General features: G+C 31.6%; 2 protein-coding genes across 3 annotated transcripts; both read right to left on the bottom strand.

The window, feature by feature from the left end:
* Nucleotides 1-1074: 1074 nt before the first annotated feature.
* On the bottom strand, nt 1075-3910 carry LOC108336234 (cytochrome b-c1 complex subunit 8). Its single transcript, XM_017572601.2, has 2 exons — nt 3551-3910; nt 1075-1424 (listed from the first exon to the last, which is right to left on the bottom strand). Exons 1-2 carry the CDS (start codon nt 3718-3720, stop codon nt 1376-1378), a joined length of 219 nt encoding a protein of 72 aa, XP_017428090.1. The 5' UTR covers nt 3721-3910; the 3' UTR covers nt 1075-1375.
* Nucleotides 3911-7616: 3706 nt separating this feature from the next.
* On the bottom strand, nt 7617-11576 carry LOC108338626 (KH domain-containing protein At3g08620). Of its 2 annotated transcripts, XM_017575625.2 has the most exons (8): nt 11420-11575; nt 11107-11177; nt 10894-10982; nt 9774-9925; nt 9024-9140; nt 8783-8899; nt 8488-8631; nt 7617-8036 (listed from the first exon to the last, which is right to left on the bottom strand). In XM_017575625.2, exons 2-8 carry the CDS (start codon nt 11130-11132, stop codon nt 7890-7892), a joined length of 792 nt encoding a protein of 263 aa, XP_017431114.1. In that variant the 5' UTR covers nt 11133-11177; nt 11420-11575; the 3' UTR covers nt 7617-7889. The 2 variants fall into 2 exon arrangements, with proteins under 2 accessions (XP_017431114.1, XP_017431113.1); XM_017575624.2 differs by having other exon boundaries at nt 11107-11576.
* Nucleotides 11577-20551: the final 8975 nt, after the last annotated feature.

The following is a 20551-nucleotide window of genomic DNA, read 5'->3' as shown; positions in this document are numbered from 1 at the left end:
TTGAAATTTCGTTGGCTGAAAAAATATTAAAGAGTAGTTAATTTCGTTAAAATTTACTCTTTTTACAAATATACACGTTAAATTTTAGTTTTATTTTAATTATCTTCAATTTTAATTACATTCACAAATTTTAAGCTGTAATTTTTATCCCAGTCGATCTTTAAACTTGTTTTGCATAAATAGAATCGAATTTTATTCTAATTAATCCTTAAAACTTATCAATCTTTTATCATATAGCTTTTCTAGTAAATTTGTGTTAAATCCTTTACATCAAATGTCAATCATATTTAATTGAGAATAATCTATTTGATTTTTATAAATAATTTTTAGTCGAGTATGATGTTTTGTTGTATAGGAAATAATCTTTTACTTTGATTTAATTTGTTGATTAAGATAGTATTATCTCTTAAAACTTAATTTTATTTTGAACAATAAATTGAGAATCTACAGATTCAGATTTTTATTTAAGAATTTATAATTTAATTTAAAATTGATGACAATTTTATCTAGAAAAGTTTGATAAGTTTTAAGTATCAATTAACAATTAAAACTCTAAATGTTTATACACCAAAAACAAGAAAACTTTAAGGATAATTGGAACAAAATTAAAGTTTAAATATTCATTTGTAAAAGTGATAAAGCATGAAAATCAATTAAAATAAACTTAAAATTAGGACGTCCTTAGAGTTCCGAAATTAAGTGTTCTTTTCTATATATAAAAAACTTCTCATGCCTGTAGAAGTGCTGATGACGCGTTAGTTGATATGATATTTTACTAGATGTTTTTCAACTCTATTAATGAACAAAATCTAATTTTGTACTAATAAGATTGAGCAATTAGTAGTACAACCTCTCTTGATAATATAATATCTATTAGTGCCCAAATGAAATGCTAGCAAGTGTCCAATTCAGACTTACATCGTTTAAAATAGACCCACTGAATAAATTAGAAATTAGAAAAATTATAAAATGACTTGTGATTGTCACCAATTATAAAACAAAATGCTAATCTGCATTATATGGAATTTGATCCTTTATAAAACTACTAAATATTTTCTGATTTTAAATAAGATATCGATCAAATAAATTTTTTATCTTTTACTCCAGCTATCACATTTTCATGATGCATGGAATTAAAAAATACAACACAAACTAATTCTGGCATTATTGACAAAACACGTAAATTGCCTTCCAAAATATAAAGTAGTATAAAATAGGAAAATGAAATAGAACATCAATGAACACTGAAAGTTAGGCTAAAAACTCGAGACATCTCAAAACAAGGGTAAGAGCAAGTTTGTGTCAACATTATTAGGTGCGTAAACAAGTGCAAGGCAACAAACTTGAAGCTTATCCAATCAGCTCTTGCAAGAACTCAGTACCTGTGATGAAGCTTCTCCTTTTCCAGGTAGTTCTGAACATACCTGCATCCATCCAAAACTATATCAGACATACAACTTAACCAGCATCAGAGAGATGGTTGGTCAATCAAAGCTCTACTCAGCTAATGGAGAGGTGAATCACTCAAAAGGTTGAACTTGTCACCATGAGATGCACTTAGAGATTCATGACAGGATATATTATAGAGTAAACTATACTAACTACTCTTTGAATTTTGTCAAATTACACACATACATTGTTTGCTTATTCAAGCCATAAATTAACATTCCTTAATTGTTTAAAAAAATTATCTGTCACCACGATTACATTACACTAACTTTCCGCAATTGTTTGAAAAACATTACACTAAACACTTATTACAGAACTTAATATAAGCAGAAAGTGTATTTAACGAAACTTTCCATATGATTAGCGTAATTTTCTATATTACAGACAAACTAATCCAGCATTCATTTTCTCATCTTCAAATCCACCTCTCCATAGAATTACTGGCTATTTTAAGTCCAATACCAAATAAAAAATGTAGTTAAATTTTGTTTACTCATAACTTTTAATAGAAAAAAAATTGCAGAATGGTTGCTGAGGATAACATCAGATTGAGGGAAGGGAATATAATGCAGTGGAATAATAAGACATGCATTGATTTTAAAATAGGATGAATTGGAATGAACCAATTCATTCCACCCAAATCCTTTTTCTTTCTTTCTCAGTTTTTTTTTCATGGGAGGAAATGTACAAAAAATTTTGCACAACTGCACTGCTAATAGTAACATATAGCGCCAATGTTGTTTAGATTACAATCTTCCTCAAGAGATCGCATAATATTGCACTTCCGTGTGGGAGCTTCAATTCAATTATTCCCCACAGACTCAGATTTAAATTATACCAACACCAAGCAAGCTTATCTAATCACTCAAACAGGGGGGTTCAAATCTACCCACAATGCCATTTAAGAGACAGGACTGGGCAACCAATAAAAATAAGTTGGCTGGTTATTGACCATTGTGAATGATGTGAATACATTTTAGTTTGAAATCACTATGCACCAATTGATAAATATGGGAAAAATGGAGAAAAAATAATATATTAATTTCCTCCGAGAAATCATAAGATGGCTTATATAAAGTACCATCAATATCTTCTAAATGATATCTTTTATTAAGGACCAGAAGAAGTTTTATGCCCCTTTCAAGGGTGCCTAGTCTTAGGGCTATCTCTACTCCCATACCACATTTGTCTCTTCAAATCCCCAAGCCTGAGTGTACATCACTAACGCGTAAAACCATGTTTGCCCAAATGGAGTTTCCAAAGCAGAAACAATCAGACTAAGTTGCTGGTGGTGAACAGGGCTTCATCAAGGCTCTCTGCCCTGCATCCATGTCACTGACTTGTGGGTGGGTGGGTGGATGTTACATTGAGATCAGGAAGTGACTGTATTTTGACTCTGGTGAAGCACCCACTGAGTTTTTTAGTTTACCAACTAACATGTACGGAATAAGGCCCAGGAGTACTAGTCAATTACAATCTTTAACCCTCAGGAAAGCATCCATAAAGTCTTGATTGCGAGTTTTGTGGATGTTATGGCCGTGTCTTCTAGTTTTACTTGTCTCATATTCATGACTAATACTATTATAACCATGATTAGATTATAAATTGAGGTTAATTAAATTTTAGCCACAAAATCTTTAGGTTATGCGTTTATACTATTCCTCCCCTTCCAATTTCAATACCATAAACCCTAAGCTCATCACCAACAAATTCAGTATTTATTGAAACATATTCGTTCCTTTTTTCCCTGGCAAATAAAACACATCGCCTTCTTCTAGCAAGGTTCCAGACCAATTCCAGTCCAAACCAACAACAAAAAGTTTGAATTTTCATCGTCATTCGACCGAATTCACAACGATGAACAAGTAATACATAGCCATGGCGTAAAACATAGAAAGAGGGAAACCCTAACACAGATAGATAGGTAGAGAGAATTACTGCGGGTGCCGACAAAGGGACCGAGTAATTCCGGTCCAAAACCAACAAGAAAATGTTTAGCTATCCATCATCACTCGATTGAATTCACAACGATAAACATAAAATACATAATCATGGCGTAAAAAGGAAACCCTAACACAGAGAGAGAGAGAGAGGGAGTTACGCGTAGGTTCCAACGAGGGGACCGAGCAAGAGAGTGGCGCTGATCCAATTCTCGGAGACCTTGTGATGAATCTTGGTGGGCAAGTCCTTCCAGAGACCCGTCATTACCTTCTGCTGGAAAGGGGAGAGAGCGTATATCACCGATTTCACCGGCACAATCTGTTTCCCCATCTTCTCAACTACCGCACAACCACGCAACACAGATCAAAGAATCTGAACCTGAAACGAAATGAAAGAAACAAAAGATGAACCTAACTTTTAGATCCAGTTCACTCTCGTATTGGGTTTCGAATTGGATCGGATCTTCGTGCCCAGTCCAGTCCAATAAGACTGCGTACCACAATTTCCTGCCTCAAACTCTCCACAATTCTAGAAAACACTGGAACAACTCTCAAAGTTTCCTTTCCTCGTTTCTAAATTATTATTATTTTATATAAATTCATGTTAGGTATTGCTTAATTTTAACATCTCAAAAGCTCCAAAATTTTGTTTAATCTAATGTAATTATGCGAATAATTTTATTTTATCTACAAAGATATAAAAAATATATAAATTAAAATATTCTGTGTGGATGATATTTGTCAGAATCCTTAAAAACCTTAAGTTAGTGGAAATCATGTATAGGAGAAAGGATTTAAAATTTCAGAAAGTGGAAGACAGGTGTGCAGAACTAATCGATCTGTTGTGGGTAATATATAAGTAAAAATTTTAAAAGTTTGAGTCACTTCTGCATGCATTTTCTCTCTCTTCAAAACTTTGAGTTTTTCTCCTTCTTATCTCTACAATCTCCATCTTCTCTCTACAAATTCTTATCTTTCCTTTTCTCCGATCATCATTCAAGCAGCACCTAAATAATTTTGGTGTCAAGCTCTCTCTTTTGAACCGATCAAGTGGTTGTTTGAAATTTGTAAGTTAAACCCCTTCATCCTTTTAGGATTTATGTATTTTTCTGACATGCAAGCACTGCTCAGTTTGCATGTATTCATCAAACTCTCCTCTGAATCTAGTTTTTCTTTGATTCTATGATGGGTTCCTCTGCACCGATCAGAGGTTTGTAGGAGGGTATAAAGGTTCTGACGGTGTAAGCAATATTGTAGAAGCATAGCAGTTTTCTGGGTTTCGAGGTAAGGGAAGCTTATATAATTTGATTATGATTCTTATTTAAATGGTTGCATGTTTGCTGATCGTTGGATGAAAATGAAGTATTGTTGTTACTGTATGTTTTTGGTTGTATGAGTGTATGAGTTAAATGATGAGAAACTGGATTGATATAGGGTTTTGATTTTAAGTCCACACTATGTTGCTTAATTTTGTGTTGTCACCGAGAGTCATTATTGACCGCTCGGTTTATCCTTGGGTATTCGGTCTGGACTAGATTCTTCTTCTGTGGAGAATTTCAGTTAATGACCAATCGGTTTTCTCTTAGTATACTTGTAAGTAAGCGTTCAATATAAGTATAGTTTTCTTTTTATGCTTCCTAATCAGTTTAGTTAATATATTCTATAATATTTAAAGTCGTAGATGTTATCTTTATCCTTCATTGAAAATAAGTTGTGTAATTATATATATATATATATATATATATATATATATATATATATATATATATATATATATATATTCCTTAATTTTGATATAAGTTCAGTAGTGCTCGGTCTTACTCATTTTGATATATATATATTATGATTTTCGGTTAAGTCTAAATTATATGTATTCTTTAGTATTCGGTACATTCTTAGGAGTTATGTCTAATGAAATAATGTTCTGTAGTAATTGTTGAGTAACCAGTAAACGTCCAAATATTATTACGAGTGTTCGGCTTATGATGAGTCTTATTCAGAATAGACCGTTTGGTCCTGTTCTGTGTATAAGTGGAAGATCGTTCGGTCTTACACTAAGTGTTCAGTTATGTAGTCTAAAAAGTATTCAAATCGTTCGGCCTTGTCTCTGGGATGGAGGTTATTGTTCAGTTTTGGTTTAAGATGGGATATGTTTCTATTGGTTCGGTTTGATTGTATTGATGAATAAATATGATGGTATTTAAAATGTGATATGAATGGAATAGTATGGAAATGAAAGAGTATTCCAGGGAGGAATATCTCATGATGGGTTATGGAATGGTAGAGTATGAATGTGGTTATGCTTGGCTGGCGTTTATCCTGATATTCTGTGATTACTCATTCTCAAGTAGAGAGGAGTAAGTCACGTGTGAGAATGACAGGAGGTCCTAGTCCATAAGGTGAACTTGGACGGAACAAACTAACCTCGGGTGGCAACTGTTGAGGGCATCCCAGCTATTACATTACCCGGGTGCAAACCGTCGTAGCTACACAGAATTCACACAGTCCGGACAATCAGAGTAAAGCGGTCAGTCATTTCATGCATTGATGTATGGTTATGGTTGGAAATGCATGATTTGTTGTTGCATGATTGACTATTGAATTATGTTAGATTTATATGAAATATAGGTTTTACTGAATTAATTAAATTACATAAGCTTACCCTATTTCCTGTCTTGTCTGTATTGTCCGTTTGGTTGTTATTCCTGTTGTAATGATCATCCTGTGGATGTGAGCAGAAGGGGAAGAATGCTTGCTGGAAGAAGCCTTGGAAGAAGTGAAGGTTAAGGCTGAACCTTAAGACCGTTCGACAATTAGAGACTTTCATTTTGTATAACCGTTTGGTATAAGCATAGTTTTTGGAAACAGTTCGGTCTAGACTGTAGATTTTGTAAAATTTTAAATTATGAAGTATTGTTGTAAGGTCGTTCGGCCATAAACGTACTTATTCTCTTTCAGAACTGAACTGTAATATTGTTAACTGTGAATATTCTAAGGAATGGTTTTATACTGTATTTTTGGAATGTTACCGTATGTATTTAAGTTTTCTATTTTCTTTATTAATTGATGCTGAATTAAATAATTTCCTTTTGGTTGAATTTTCAACAAATTATCAATTTTGTATGTTGTATTTTATATTTTATTTTCAAAAGTAGTCTATTATAAATAGTGAAGGATTTCAAATAACTTAATTATTGTAATTTAGCTTCATTTTAATTCAAAATGATTATTATTAGAATGTTAATTTTAAATTATAGACAAGTGATGTTTTCCTTAGAGATAATTTACTATTATCGTTCTAGCTTGTCAAAAATATACTACAAAGAAAAAAAACAATAATATTATTATCAACTCAATATTTAAATTAAATATATATTTTATCGTTTGCTTACTTTAAAAAATACGCAAATATTTACCTTACCCATACGATGATTACTCGGGTACCGCACCAGTAACTCATAACAGAAGGTATTCCATTCAATCATTGTTCTTATTTTCAAAATCACAGTTTCGTGTATGAAACAACTAAAACAGAATAAATTCAATAGAAAATGCTGTCATAGTCGGGGACAACGAAAAGTATACTAAAATAATGATGATACATCAACTCACCTTAATTATTGATATTATTTAGTTATAAAGCAGACCTTAAGCTTATTTTATACAATGATTGGATAAAGAAATTACTATCAATGGTGGGAATGGTACTAAGCTCTATCTTTCCAAAGATCTTGAGTAAAATGATAAAGTGGACTGCCATTAATTCGTTGATATTTTTATTATGTGTGCCTGTTATAATTTATATAATTTAAATTAAAACAAAAATAAAAATTTAAAAGGATTAAAATCTTTAGAGTAAACAAAACGAATATATAATAATATTGTAGTTTAAAACATGAATATTTGTATGATTATTTTTATGGGAAGATGTGGTTTAGCATAAGGATGAAGAATGTGGTGGTGGGTAGGGATATGAAGGCCCCACGATGGACTTGTAGAAATCTAGAATAGTTCCACTTTACAAAGACATGCGTTAATAAGTCAAGCCAAAACAGGATTAGTTTGGCTCAGTATTGCTACAGACAACAGCGTCCACATCTACTGCATTAACCTCAGGTCCCACCAACAATACACATTATCCTTAACAAAACACTGTTATTGTGCTTGTGCTCAGAAGAATACATATTCTCGTAGCAACTATTCTTTCAATGCAACATGAACCAACAATAATAGCAATGATGATGATCAGTTTATAACTCCCAACAGAGTTGTGTTTATAGACATTGCAGATATACATACATATACTAATCAATCGGTCAAAATATATAATAATAATAATGAAGTTTTCCTAGTTTTACAAGCCTATTGGTGCAATTGATTGTGACTTAATATGTACCCCGGTATTGTTTCAGTCTTTTTGTGAAGTTTTCTGATTGCTGCTTCACAGAATTTACATGCAGGAGCTGACATCAAATGACACATTTTGGCAATGTAGACACACTATTGGTCTGTTTTGGCCCGTTTCATTTCATTGGAGTTGAATGTGGAGGGACTGCCACTGAGTTGAGGACTCTCTTCTCTAAAATTGGAATTCAGCATAGCAAGTTCTCTCAGTTGTTGCCTTTTGTACAGGTCCTGTGACTCATCCTGCACATCAAATGGAAGAGAATAAGAAGTATTTCTATACAACACAACAATTTATACTTAATCTCATTTTGGTGAGTGATCTTCAGCTTGACTCATGAAGCATTTTGCTGCAAAGAAAACCGAGCTTTCTACATGTTTCTCTCTTATACAGCTACTTTATTAGCATATAAACACTTTCAGTGGATTGATTACCTTAAGAGATGTGCAGAACAGAATAGTAACTAAATAACAGAACTTTTGGGAAGAAAGTAAAGTTTTTTAGATAACCTGAAACTTTTTATCTTATTTTTAAATCTGAGCAATTGCTGCTACTGCAATAAATGATAACAATGTGATATAATTGATAACTCCTTGCATAAAATAAATGTCTAGGGAGAAAAGTAGGTACAGAATATGTAATTGGTAAGTAAAATTCTGAGGTCAGCATCAAAGTTAAACAATGAAGAGATACCATGGGTTTAAGTAGCTCTTCTATGATCTCCTGTGCTTGCCTCAGCCTTATATCAACAATATTTACAGGTAATTCAGCCTCAATCAAAATGTGCAGAGGCTCATTTAAGTGCTCATAGCCTGGTCTTCCCCTTAACAACTCTTCCTTTATATTATAACAAGGTAGTTAAAACAATATAAGTAGTGAGAAAATCACAGCAAAAGAAACTATCAACAAGTTGAAAGGAAAAGCAACTGTGACATTAAATTAAGATCCAAGGAGCTGCAACTAGAAAAAACTTTAGAAGAGATGACACCTTATCAAGTTCTTTTATTGAACCTTTCCCTCTGATATATACACGGCAACCTGTGGTAGCCTCCACTCGCTTCAGTGAATTACCCCTAGGGCCAAGAAGCCGTCCAACAATATTGAACTGAAATTTAAGCTTAGATTAGTGACTCAATTCTGAGTAGAACACCATAAAACTAATAGAACATGGCATGAACCTGCATAAGGTTGCAGGAAAATGCACTAAAATGTTCTACACTTCTTCTTACATTTGGATAGTTATCATTAGCAATATCCAGGCGCAATATCCTCTTCACAATGTTAGAGTTTGGTACACCTGATGCTGCTTGCCAATCCACGTTTAGTCCCTGAACTCCAGCTAAACCCTAATTTAAGATTGAACATAACCTCTTAGCAATTGAAATGACCAGAGGATAAAGAGAGAAAAAAGAATAAAGGATAAATAAAATGGAAGAGGGATCGTGATACTCGGTGGAAAGAAATCAAATTGTAGCTGCTCTGTTTCAACTGATAAGGATTAAGGGACCAACGCAAATTTCACAAATATTGACAAAATTCATGTCGTAAATTAACAATTACAAAAGTTTCAGATGTTAGATGAACTCATATGCCTCCTCACACAAGAGAGATCATAGGTTCACCTTCCTTGTACTGAAATTAAACATTTTACCAAAAGAATGCGCAAGTAAGACCACTTGGTTATAGAGGATTTAATACCTTCTCATGAACAAAAAAATCCAAAAGCTTAAAGTCTTAGATAAAGGGTGAAAACAAATTAATGATTTTGGTAAAATATTTGTAACTATTGTCACCTACAAATAAGCGGCAAACAGATAATTTAAGAATCTAAGTGCCTGAAGTTGTGATAGGCTTAGAGATACATTTTCTTTACAGTTCAACAACAGCACATAGGTTAACAATGAAACAAGAAAAAATTGGAACTAAACAGGAAAGAGTACCGGAGGATTATCTATAAAACAGAAAACTAAAATACTTACTTCATGCGACATGCTGTTCCAACCTGTAAAATTTGGTTGTACGTCTAAAGAAGGCATAAGGTTGGGTTTGGGGCTTCCAAACTGCACTCTATCATAGTCTCCGAACCCTTGGTTCTGCATCAATCCATTCTTTCCAGAAACCCTTAAAATCTCTGATAATGAAGTAACATTGAATATAAGAATGAGAACATGGAATAAGACCTTACTAATGTAAGTTTCCAAAAATGAACATGAAGGAGTAGGACCGTACTAGCAAACACATAAATTGAAACCATGGTTATGAAAACAAAATGCTTTAGCAAGCATTAATAGTAAAACTGATCAGTTGAAGTTTGCTCTAATCATTCAAAAGAACATGCCTAATTTATTTCTTTTACTATAGTGGGGTGTCTTCAATTCAACTAAGCATTTTATTCATTGTTGAGGAGCGTAACGTGTTTTTGAACAACATAAGGATTTTGTTTCCTCTCGAAATTTTCGTTCGTCATTGCTTTTATGTTATCCGAAACTCACCACCTAATACGATTGATTCCTTTTTGTTGAATTTATATACAGATAAGAGTTCTATAGAACCATGTTGAAGTTTGCTATGGTCACATATATAGGAGACCAATCTGTTTTCAAGTTACATGTATTTTGTTCAACAATATAGACTTGTAATTCCCTTAACAACTATTAGTCATAACAGAGCTAAGTATCAACCAGTAAATTGATATAAAATCCTTCTATACTTCAGCCCGGTGAAAAGACCATAACTTTGACGATTCAATGCAATTTGAAGGAGATACAAAAGGAAAATGAGACACTAGTCCATGTAACGAGAAAACTGGGTTTTTAAAGATTAGGCCAAATTCATCTGAAAGAAGAGGTTGGTTGCAATAAATGGAACAACAAAAAGAAGAAATTCTCAACAACAGAAACATTGGAAGGTTGTAAGAAACAGCCTATGATCGCAATTTTGGTCGCAACATCAAGGTAATTTACTATTTGCAAACCCAATTACGACCGCATCATCCAAATTTGTCTGGTATCCCCCACAAAACAATATCAAGGATCGCAACAAAAACTTAATTACAACCTCAATTTAAAACCATTGACACATAGATTTAGAATAATCAACCTTGATTTAAGAGCCTGGTACATAAGGGTAGGACTTGCATGAAAGGTCCAAGCTTCTGATGTTCTGCTAGCAGCTCCGTTAAGTACTGACTATAAAAACGTGAACAAGAACATGCATACGGAAGTTAATTGAAGAACTCATTCCAGATATATGCGTATGGATATAACATAGGTACCAAAAAAATCAAAAGGTTTCACAACAAAATTCATATACCTTTCAACATCAAAACTGCTTCTCATGTTTATGTTTGGTGAATTGGCCCTCGCTGTTGAAGGTGAGGAAATCTGATTATACAAACCAGACATCAATTCTTGAAGAATAAGGGCTGCAATATTGCACAGAAAGACTAAAGAAAATTGAAGGCAGTAAGAGAGAATAAAGGGTTGATTGAGATGGGATTTGGCCTCATATATCCTATTAGAAAAACACAGAACCAGCTCACTTATTTATGTTTGAAAGAGAAGAAGAGAAGACAGTAATGGAAGAAGGAAAGGTACAAAAACTAGAAATATACACGGAGGGCCACCTTCTGTTGCTCTGTAGTAAAAGCAAGAGTTAAAGGGTTTCTCTCAATCTATCTATCTATCCCTCTCAGGGTGTGTTTTAATTGTTGTTTTGTTGACTTATAATGCATTTGCAGCGTTGGATCATTGGACAGTTGTTCTTAACAAACAGATAGATGTTAACACATTTATCCCATAAAATTTGAAATGAATGATAAATAGATACACTTGATTTCAATAATAATTTCTGATCATGAAAAACTTTACATCAATAACGTATTTACTTCTATGAAAAAATGAACCTTTTCTAAAGAACCTAAGGTATCTACTTTTAAGAATGAGTAAATTTTGAATCAAGAGTTGTGGGGTAGTGAAAAAAGATATGAAAGGACTTGAATCTTCATTGCATTTTGGAAGAGCAAAAGGCAAAGGGGTCTTTGCTTGGGTGATGTGACTATGAGAGTTGTGTTGTGAGGTGGAGAATGGTAATTAAAATGGCAAAGCAATGATTGAAATGGTGAAGCATTCATGCACGCACGCTCCAATAAGGGTGCGTGGAGATGGATTAGGTTCAACCAGTAACAAAGAAGAAGCTAGCAAATATAGCAGAGTAGGGTTACCTATGTGGGTCAATGGCACCAGATCATGATCAATTCTGCTATTTCAAACCAATCACCTCATGTTTCACGCTTCTATACTTACTATGTAACATAGCATAAGTAATATTATTATAATTATTTTTTATTATTGTTAGCATTTTCTTTTTCTTATAATAATATTTATTCACAAATTTTAATTGTTAGCAAATTTTAATGATAATTTGCCCTTCCAAAACGCAGTTATTAACTTGACAGCTTAATTGCTATTATTAATTAATTACTAAAATCAACTTGTATGCATTTGTTTGAAATATCATACCATAAATGTTATGCCATTTGTTTTTATTCAACCTTCTACCCATATCTTGTCTTACTCGAACCAACCCTATCGACCTACCAGTGCAATTTTCTTTTTATTCATACTTTATAGTCTTTGGAAATAAAATAATATATATATATATATATATACATATATATATATATATATATATATATATATATTATAATTTTATAATACAGGGATTATATAATTTTTAAATTTGTTTTGATATCATAAATTAAATTGATTGCAAGTACACGTGATGAGAGAATAGGTGAGATATTTTCATTCATTCTATTTTCCTCTTCACATAATATATGATATATACTTTATGAATCAACATATAATATACTAAGTATTCTTAATTGAATGTGTTGTCATCTAGTGTTATGAATTGAATTAAATGTGAAAAAGGCATGGTTATAAACGTCTTTTCGTTATTTTCATTATCGTGTTGATTAGGATACATGTTTTAAGAATTTAATGTTAATAATTATGTTCCGATGAGCCATGCAATAAAGGTACCACTGGGTTCTAATTTCTAAGGACTCTGAGAAGTGCATGCAGCAGAAAATGAAATAACGGAACGTGAGTGTTGGGCCAGGCTTAGCGATGATAACTTTGAGGCTCTTGCTTCGTGCACCCATCATTACCAAGTACACTCTAAGTTAATAGAAAAGACCTAAAATATCACCGTCACTATCATCGTAGTCCCTGATGCAAAAGAAGAAGAGAGAAAGCATAAGTCATGTATACGAGAAATCAACACAGAATTCATCACCCACAAAGGTCACGCAAAAAACAGTTGAGTGATGGATTTATCATATTACAGGGTTGAGTGATGCATTTATCATATTATACGTTTCAGCATTAACCATATATCTGTCCAGAAGAAGATATGTAATTAATTTTATCTTTTCACCAGTGTGAAAATGGATTTTCACCACATTCATGACTAAAAAATAAATATCGCCAAATAAAATATGATGACATTTTTATAATTTTTGTGAATATTTTAATATTGGTTTGTTTACCATCATTGTTAAAAGTGGTATAGTAAAAAAAATGACAATGATTGTTTTATACAATTGATGTTAAAAGTGACATAGTGAAAAAACAACGATGGTTCTATATTACTTCAATCATCTGGTGTAACTTTTCACATTCCATTTTCTTTTTTCATAACTATATGCATTATTTTTTCTCTCATTTTAAACTTCTTCTCTCTCGTTTATATACCCTCTTCAATATTTAGATTATCATTGTCGCTCGCTTAGTCTAATGTCGTTGCTTTTGTCATTGTCATTCATGCATCTAATTATATCGTCATATGGATTTGTGTGACGCTGCTATGTGTTCTAGTCATGTCGTCATTGTTACGTATTCTACTATTGTCATTGTTCGTTCACACACTCCACTTTTGTTGTCGTTAGCTCATGCCCCACACCATGCGAACATGAACTTCAGCACCCTACGAAGCTCTGCTGCACCATATTGTGCACTCTGTAATCCATGAGGCTCTGCCTCACCGTGTCGTGCAACCTCTGCATCCCATGAAGCTCCTCTACACCACGCCACACACTTCTCATAACTCCTTCTCACCATATTGCATCATTCTCCATTAATGGCCTTTTGCAATGTCAAACCGCTATGAGCGGTCCATGTGAAACCTAATGCATTCTTTGCGAACAATCAACATACATACACATACTTAATCATCATTAAAAAACTGTGTTTAAAATCTTACTTAACTGTCATTAAAAAGAAAACTACAATAGTGTTTGTATAATTTCATTAATGAAACATGTATAAAAGTATATAACATACACATACTTATACAACCACATCATCAATTTTCAACAAAAATTCCTTAAGCGAGTTTCTTTCGCTTAAGCGAATACATCAATATAAACAAAGCATCAATAATTTCACTTGAGTGATATGTTTATCGCTTGATTGAAATGCAATGTAAGATTTCACCCTCGTAGAATTTTTCTCACTTCAACAACTACTTTGTTTCTTGAGTGTTCATTGCTTGACTTTTACAACCAACACTTATGCAACAACTATGTGTTGGAACATCATACAATATGTTATAGAGAACTTTCCCATAACTTTAGAACATTAAAGCATATAATTAGTACTCAAGCACCCAAGCTATGTGTCATGTAATGTCATACATTTACGCCACTGTCCATTGTCACAACATCATGTTTAAGCGTTCAAAATCAATTATTGAGCTAAACCACATTGTTTGAGTGTCTTGTCTAATGCATGGGTGACAACCCTTCAAAGGAAATAGAATCGTCTCAACCTCTCTTTCACTTAAGTTATAACTTATTGTTAAATACATAAGTCTAATTATTTGAGTGACTTAAGACATTGGGTGTAATGATTACACACTTATCGGACCTCGCCTAAGCAATAATACATCACTTAAGCAACAATCCACTTGAGAGAAATCCCTACATAGATTTCATAAGAAATTTCCAACAATTTACATTTTCAAATCTATTTTTTGCATCTACATTTAAGAACTTTTCATAAGTTTGGTAGGAATGTATTTTCACAATTGAGAAACAAGAAACATTATGCAACTTAGTAGGATGAGGTGGTAAAGCAATCTCATAGGCTATTCGGCCTATCCTTTGAAAAATAATGTGAGCTTTCTAGACCTAATGGCATGATCGATATTGCATTGATGAAGCCTTAATAAATACATGGTCACCTACTACGAACTCCAAAACCTCCTATTATTTCTATAGGATTTCTACCTACTTTGAGTGGTCTTTATATGATCAAGTATTGTCTAACCTTGTCAATAATTTTTTTTAGCAACTTTAATCCTACCAGATAGTCTTACTTTCAAGATACCAACACAACAATGTCCACATATCCCACCATACAAAACCTTGCATGGAGTCATCCTAATACGTAACTAATAGCTAATATTATACGTGAACTCCACCAAAGGCAATATCTCATTCCAACTCCCAATATATCCAAAACATGTGATCTCAAAATCTCTTTACATATGTATAGTTCTCTCTAATTGTTCATTCATTTAAGGATGATGAATTAATTAAATCTTAACCATGTTCCCAAAACTTCTTACAATGTTTTTCAAAACCTAGATGTAAACCAAGGATTTTGATTTAATACAATACTTGCAAGAACTCCATGTGGTCTCAAAGTCTCACTAATATACATCTTTGTCAAGTTCTGCATGAATATCCTGAAGTTCACGAGTAGGCAGTGAATAATATTTGTCAATTTATCTACAATGACTTGCATGACATTATATATCTAAATTGTATAAGAAAAATAGGTACCACAACTTGTAGAAAAGTTATCTCATTTCCAAACTACAATATCCAACTACAATAACATATTTCCATGTGTTTTTAATGTTATCTTACTTCTATATTGAGACACATCTCTAAAAACCTCTAACAACTCATTCTCTTTAATCATTATACTAGATATCTATCTTAGAACATTAACACACTAGTGTAGAAATAGAGTTTAACGACACGCATTTAACGTCTAACGAAAGAAAATTCAACGTAAAAAATAACCAGTGGCAGTTTTGTAAATAAAACGTCATTATAAAAGTCGATTAAATGGGTCCCTGACGTCAAATAAGGTATAGAAGTCGACTCCCCCAAGGTCAGACGTCAAATGGTCTGCATAAAGAACTGAAAAAGTCACTATTTTATTGTCTTTAGATGTTGACTCCCTCTTTTACAGACATAAAATATGTCCGAAAATATCTCATTTTAAGTGTCAATATTAACTTTTTTACGACATAGACATGATACCCCAAACTAGACGTCAAATCCTCTGTAAAATCAGAATTGAAAAGTCACTTTTTCGGACATTAAACGTCCCACATAGAAGGGGTCAATGTTTAATACACATTAAACGTTGGATCCCCTTCCCCAAACGTCAATAAGCTACAAAAATACCGCAAAAGTAGTGCCAAAATGGATTTTTTTAGCAATTAGATGTTGATGGTAGAGGAGACTGACGTCAAATGCCCTTTTAAACCCCAAAAACTCAAAACGTGAGCCAAACTTTCTTTCATGTTTTCGTTTGAGTTTCCATTTCGTTCGCGTTCGCCATTGTTGTTGCAAAGTATGTTTGATTGATTTTCTTCCAGTTAATTTATTTTGCACCAATTAACTTTAGTTTGTACCGATTAAATTTCATTTGCACCAATTAAATTTTGTTTGCACCGATTAATTTTGGCTTATGATGTAGTTTTGAGCACGAGTTGACAAATCTCGACAGCAACATTGAGTGGTCATTCTCGATTGCTTGAAACTCATAGTATATATAATTTTATGATGTGTTAGGATCGTTTTCCGTAATTCAGGTGTGGTAATACTGTAAAAAGAATTTGATTTTTTAAAAAATGGATATCAGTTTAGGAGGGGTTTGACGATAAAATTAACGTCAAGAAAGGGAATCCGACGTCAAAATTGATGTCTCCTAATAAAACGTTAGATCTAGATTGAACATTAAATGTCAAAAATATTTGACGTCAAAATTCTTTTTTACCATCGTGAAAAAAACATTCACAAATAATAATTCAATTAAAAGTTATAATAAAGAATTCTATCTATCTCTATTCTCTCCTATTTAACTTCTTCTCATTAAACAAATACATCATATTTTTGTTTATATAATCCATAAATATTATAGAAGAATCAAATTATCCAAAACAAAACCATATATATTTATAACTCGTTTATGAAAAAAAAATTATTACCGCGTTTTAAAATTTTTATTAAAAAATATAATTAAATAGGAGGATTATAACCTTCAAAATTTATGGTAAATGATAATCCCTTTGTAAATTATTACAATTAAAATTTACTTGTAACTAAAACTTATTTGTATTTAAATTTTGTTTAAAAAGATCGTACAAGTTTGTAATATAACGTACATCACTCTGTTTGTATTCTCTTCCTGGAAAGAATACTCCAATAATTTTATACTATCATTTTAAATATTATGTTCATATTCCAAATACTTAAAATTGAAGTAAAATATTTTGAATTTGTAGATTTTTGGAATTAATAGACTTTTAATAATTACTATTAATTGCATGTATGTTTCAATTAATATATATATATATATATATATATATATATATATATATATATATATATATATATATATATATATATATATATAAAGGGTTTGGTAACTTGTGGTACGCTCTTTTTTCAGTTGGTACATTTTAGCAATGTATACTGAGAGTTAAATACTCTCATATACTATGAATTATAAGTTTTAAGGTTAAAGGTAATTGAATAATTTTCATTCTCAAAACTAAAGAAAACAAAAAACCCCCAAACCCTTACTCACCTCTCTCGTTTCTCTCAACCCTTTCACTTTCATCTTTCTCACTCTAACATTTTCTCTCTCATCCCTATTGTAGCCCCAACTGAAAAAATCAGAAACACTCACCTAACCCTAATCCATCTTCCTCACTTATCAATTTGTTCCTCTATCATCTCCATCGTCTCTCACATCCACACACAGCAACCCGCGACGCCACAATTTGTTGCTCTTGCTCTGTTCGTTCATTTACTTTTCACTTTAATAACAAAATAATTGATGATGTTGATGTTTATTTTTTATTAAAGGGTTGTGTTATATCTTTTCACATCCCTATTGTTATTAAATTTGTAAAAAACTAAAATCTACAATAATTTCAAAACTAAAAAAAATAAGAAACCCCTCCACGAAAAGACGTTAGCATCAACCCATAATAGTTGCAAAGCATTTAGTTTCTTAATACCAATTTTGATAAAATCATAGAAATGAAAGGAGTAGAAGTTAAACTATGAGCGTGATAGTAACAAATTTATTAAGTTTAAATTCCAATTTGAAATTCAGTGCGTTTTTTTTTTTTAATTTTACTTCTGTGGCAAATGATAAATTAGAATGACAACATGATGTTTATAATTTTAATAAAATCATAGAAATGAAAGGAGTAGAAGTTAAACTATGAGCGTGATGGTAACAAATTTATTAAGTTTAAATTTCAATTTGAAATTTAGTGCATTTTGTTTTTCTTAATTTCACTTCTGCGGTAAATGATAATTCAGAATGACAACATCATGTTTATATTGACCAAACAAGTTGGAGATGTGAATTGTTTAAAATAAACTTACATGATGCGATTTACTTTTGGAAAGTAATTTTCTAGTCCAACTAAGAGCTAACAGGTTTATTATGACTAGTTTACTAATTTCTGATTGATTTTTAATTAGTTGGTATATTAATTCAGTTCTTCTTGGAAACTACTCAATAAAAGAATATTTTATTGAGTAATTTGTTAGAATATTTTTATTTTTTTTTACAAAAATGAAATGAAAATATGCTTATCAATATGAAACATTCAAAGTAGTATTAATAAAGAGGATAATAATGCAGTAGCTGGAAGAAATCTAGATGAAGTTGATGTTATAGCACATCTAAAACGTTTTGAATGCTAAAAAACGAAGATAAGACTACCGTTAATAAGGTTTGAAATTGAAATGAGTTTCATGTAAGTAGGCACACCTCAGTTACAGTTGTTGATGAAAACAAGGGTTTACATTGAGCAAATCTGAATAACGTGGAATTCCTTCATCATCATTTAGGCTTTAATGAGCCATGGTCTTTTTTCTGAATAAGGTGACAGAATCAACAACAACAATTTTCTTTGTTCATAATTCTCTTCAATAATTTGTTCTTGTTAAATCATTTAGTACAATGTGCAGAAGCTTCATTTTTTTACGTTGGTTATATGCAGGAATGTGAAAAGTATATTTCGAGATATTGTTTTCAGCGAAAAATATGTTTTTAGATTTATTTTTAAGAGCTGAGTTCAGAAATCCATTTTGTGAACAATGACTTACCCCTTCTAGAATTCCCTTTCCACGTAAGGGTTTTCGAACAACTTAATAGTCAAAATATCAAATCTTTCTAGAGATAAACTACTAATTCTAAAATTTAAAAACGAAATTTAATAACAATCAGAAAGAAAAAAATATAACACAACCCTCCAATCAAAAATCAACATCAACATCATCAATTATTTTGTTATTAAAGTGGAAAACAAATGAACGAACAAAGCAAGAGAAATAAATTGCAGTGTCGCGGGTTACTGTGTGTGAGTGAATTGGATAAGTGAAGAAGGTAGATTAGGGTTAGGCGAGTGTTTCTGATTTTTTCAGTTGGAGTTATAATAGGGATGACAGAAAAAATGTTATACTGAGAAAGATAAAAGAAAAGGGTTGAGAGAAATGAGGAATGTGAGTAAGGGTTTGGGGGTTTCTGGTTTTCTTTTTAGTTTTGAGAATGAAAATTATTCAAATATTTTTGACCTTAAAACTTAGAATCCATAGTATATGAGAGTATTTTTGTCTACTAAAACCCGATACACATGGCTAAAATGTACCAACTGAAAAAAAGCTTATACTAGTTAACAAAGCCATATATATATATATATATATATATATATATATATATATATATATATATATACACACACACTTTTGCCTTTAAACCGACCTTTTATCTTTTATTCGTAAAATTGTTAGTAACGAGTGAAAACTGGATATAATAATTTCGACCAAGAATAGAGAAACAAGAGTAGTATTAGTTTTCAATATTAAACTAAGTCCTATTTATATTAGCTTACTCTTTTTATTCTTACAATTTCACAAATATACAATTTTAAATCCTGTTAAATTTTAATTATAGATTTGGTTCTTGAGTTTTTAAAAGTTAAAGAGTTTTAGTTGAAGATTAATATGTATTTAATTGCTTGTAAAAGCACTACTATAAATAAGTATATATACTTACTAATTTAGGTAAGATATTAATAATGTACATCATAATTAACTTTAATACACGTTGTTCTTATATGGTTTTTAATAATATGTTAGCATATAATTAACAATATATTAATGGTATTGATTAATTTTTAATAGATTAAATAAAAAAATTATAATTTCACTTTTTTCTAAAATGATTGTTGATCCTAATTATGTAGTTGCAGTGTGATAAATGCACAATCCTCAAATCTTGGAGTTTCTACCTATGATGGACCCTTACACATGTAGATTAGGTACACGAACTCATTTCTTCCTTATTATCTATTTAGTCGTTTGTTAGTGATTAGAGACTTTGAATACACTATTATATTTTTTTATATTCTATACCTTCCTTAGGCA

Source organism: Vigna angularis, chromosome 7 (assembly GCF_016808095.1).
Source record: "Vigna angularis cultivar LongXiaoDou No.4 chromosome 7, ASM1680809v1, whole genome shotgun sequence".
NCBI lineage: Eukaryota > Viridiplantae > Streptophyta > Magnoliopsida > Fabales > Fabaceae > Vigna > Vigna angularis.
The sequence above is the reverse complement of the archived record's forward strand: the minus strand, read 5'-3'. Positions and strand labels throughout refer to the sequence as shown.

Coding starts and splice junctions, on each gene's coding strand:
- LOC108336234 (XM_017572601.2), bottom strand. CDS start 3,720: ATGGGGAAACAGATTGTGCCGGTGAAATCGGTGATATACGCTCTCTCC. Junction 1,425..3,550: donor CCCCTCGTTGGAACCTACGC/GTAACTCCCTCT, acceptor GGATGGATGCAG/GTATGTTCAGAACTACCTGG.
- LOC108338626 (XM_017575624.2), bottom strand. CDS start 11,198: ATGTCTGGTTTGTATAATCAGATTTCCTCACCTTCAACAGCGAGGGCC. Junction 10,983..11,106: donor AGCAGTTTTGATGTTGAAAG/GTATATGAATTT, acceptor ACGTTTTTATAG/TCAGTACTTAACGGAGCTGC. Junction 9,141..9,773: donor GGAACAGCATGTCGCATGAA/GTAAGTATTTTA, acceptor ATCTTAAATTAG/GGTTTAGCTGGAGTTCAGGG.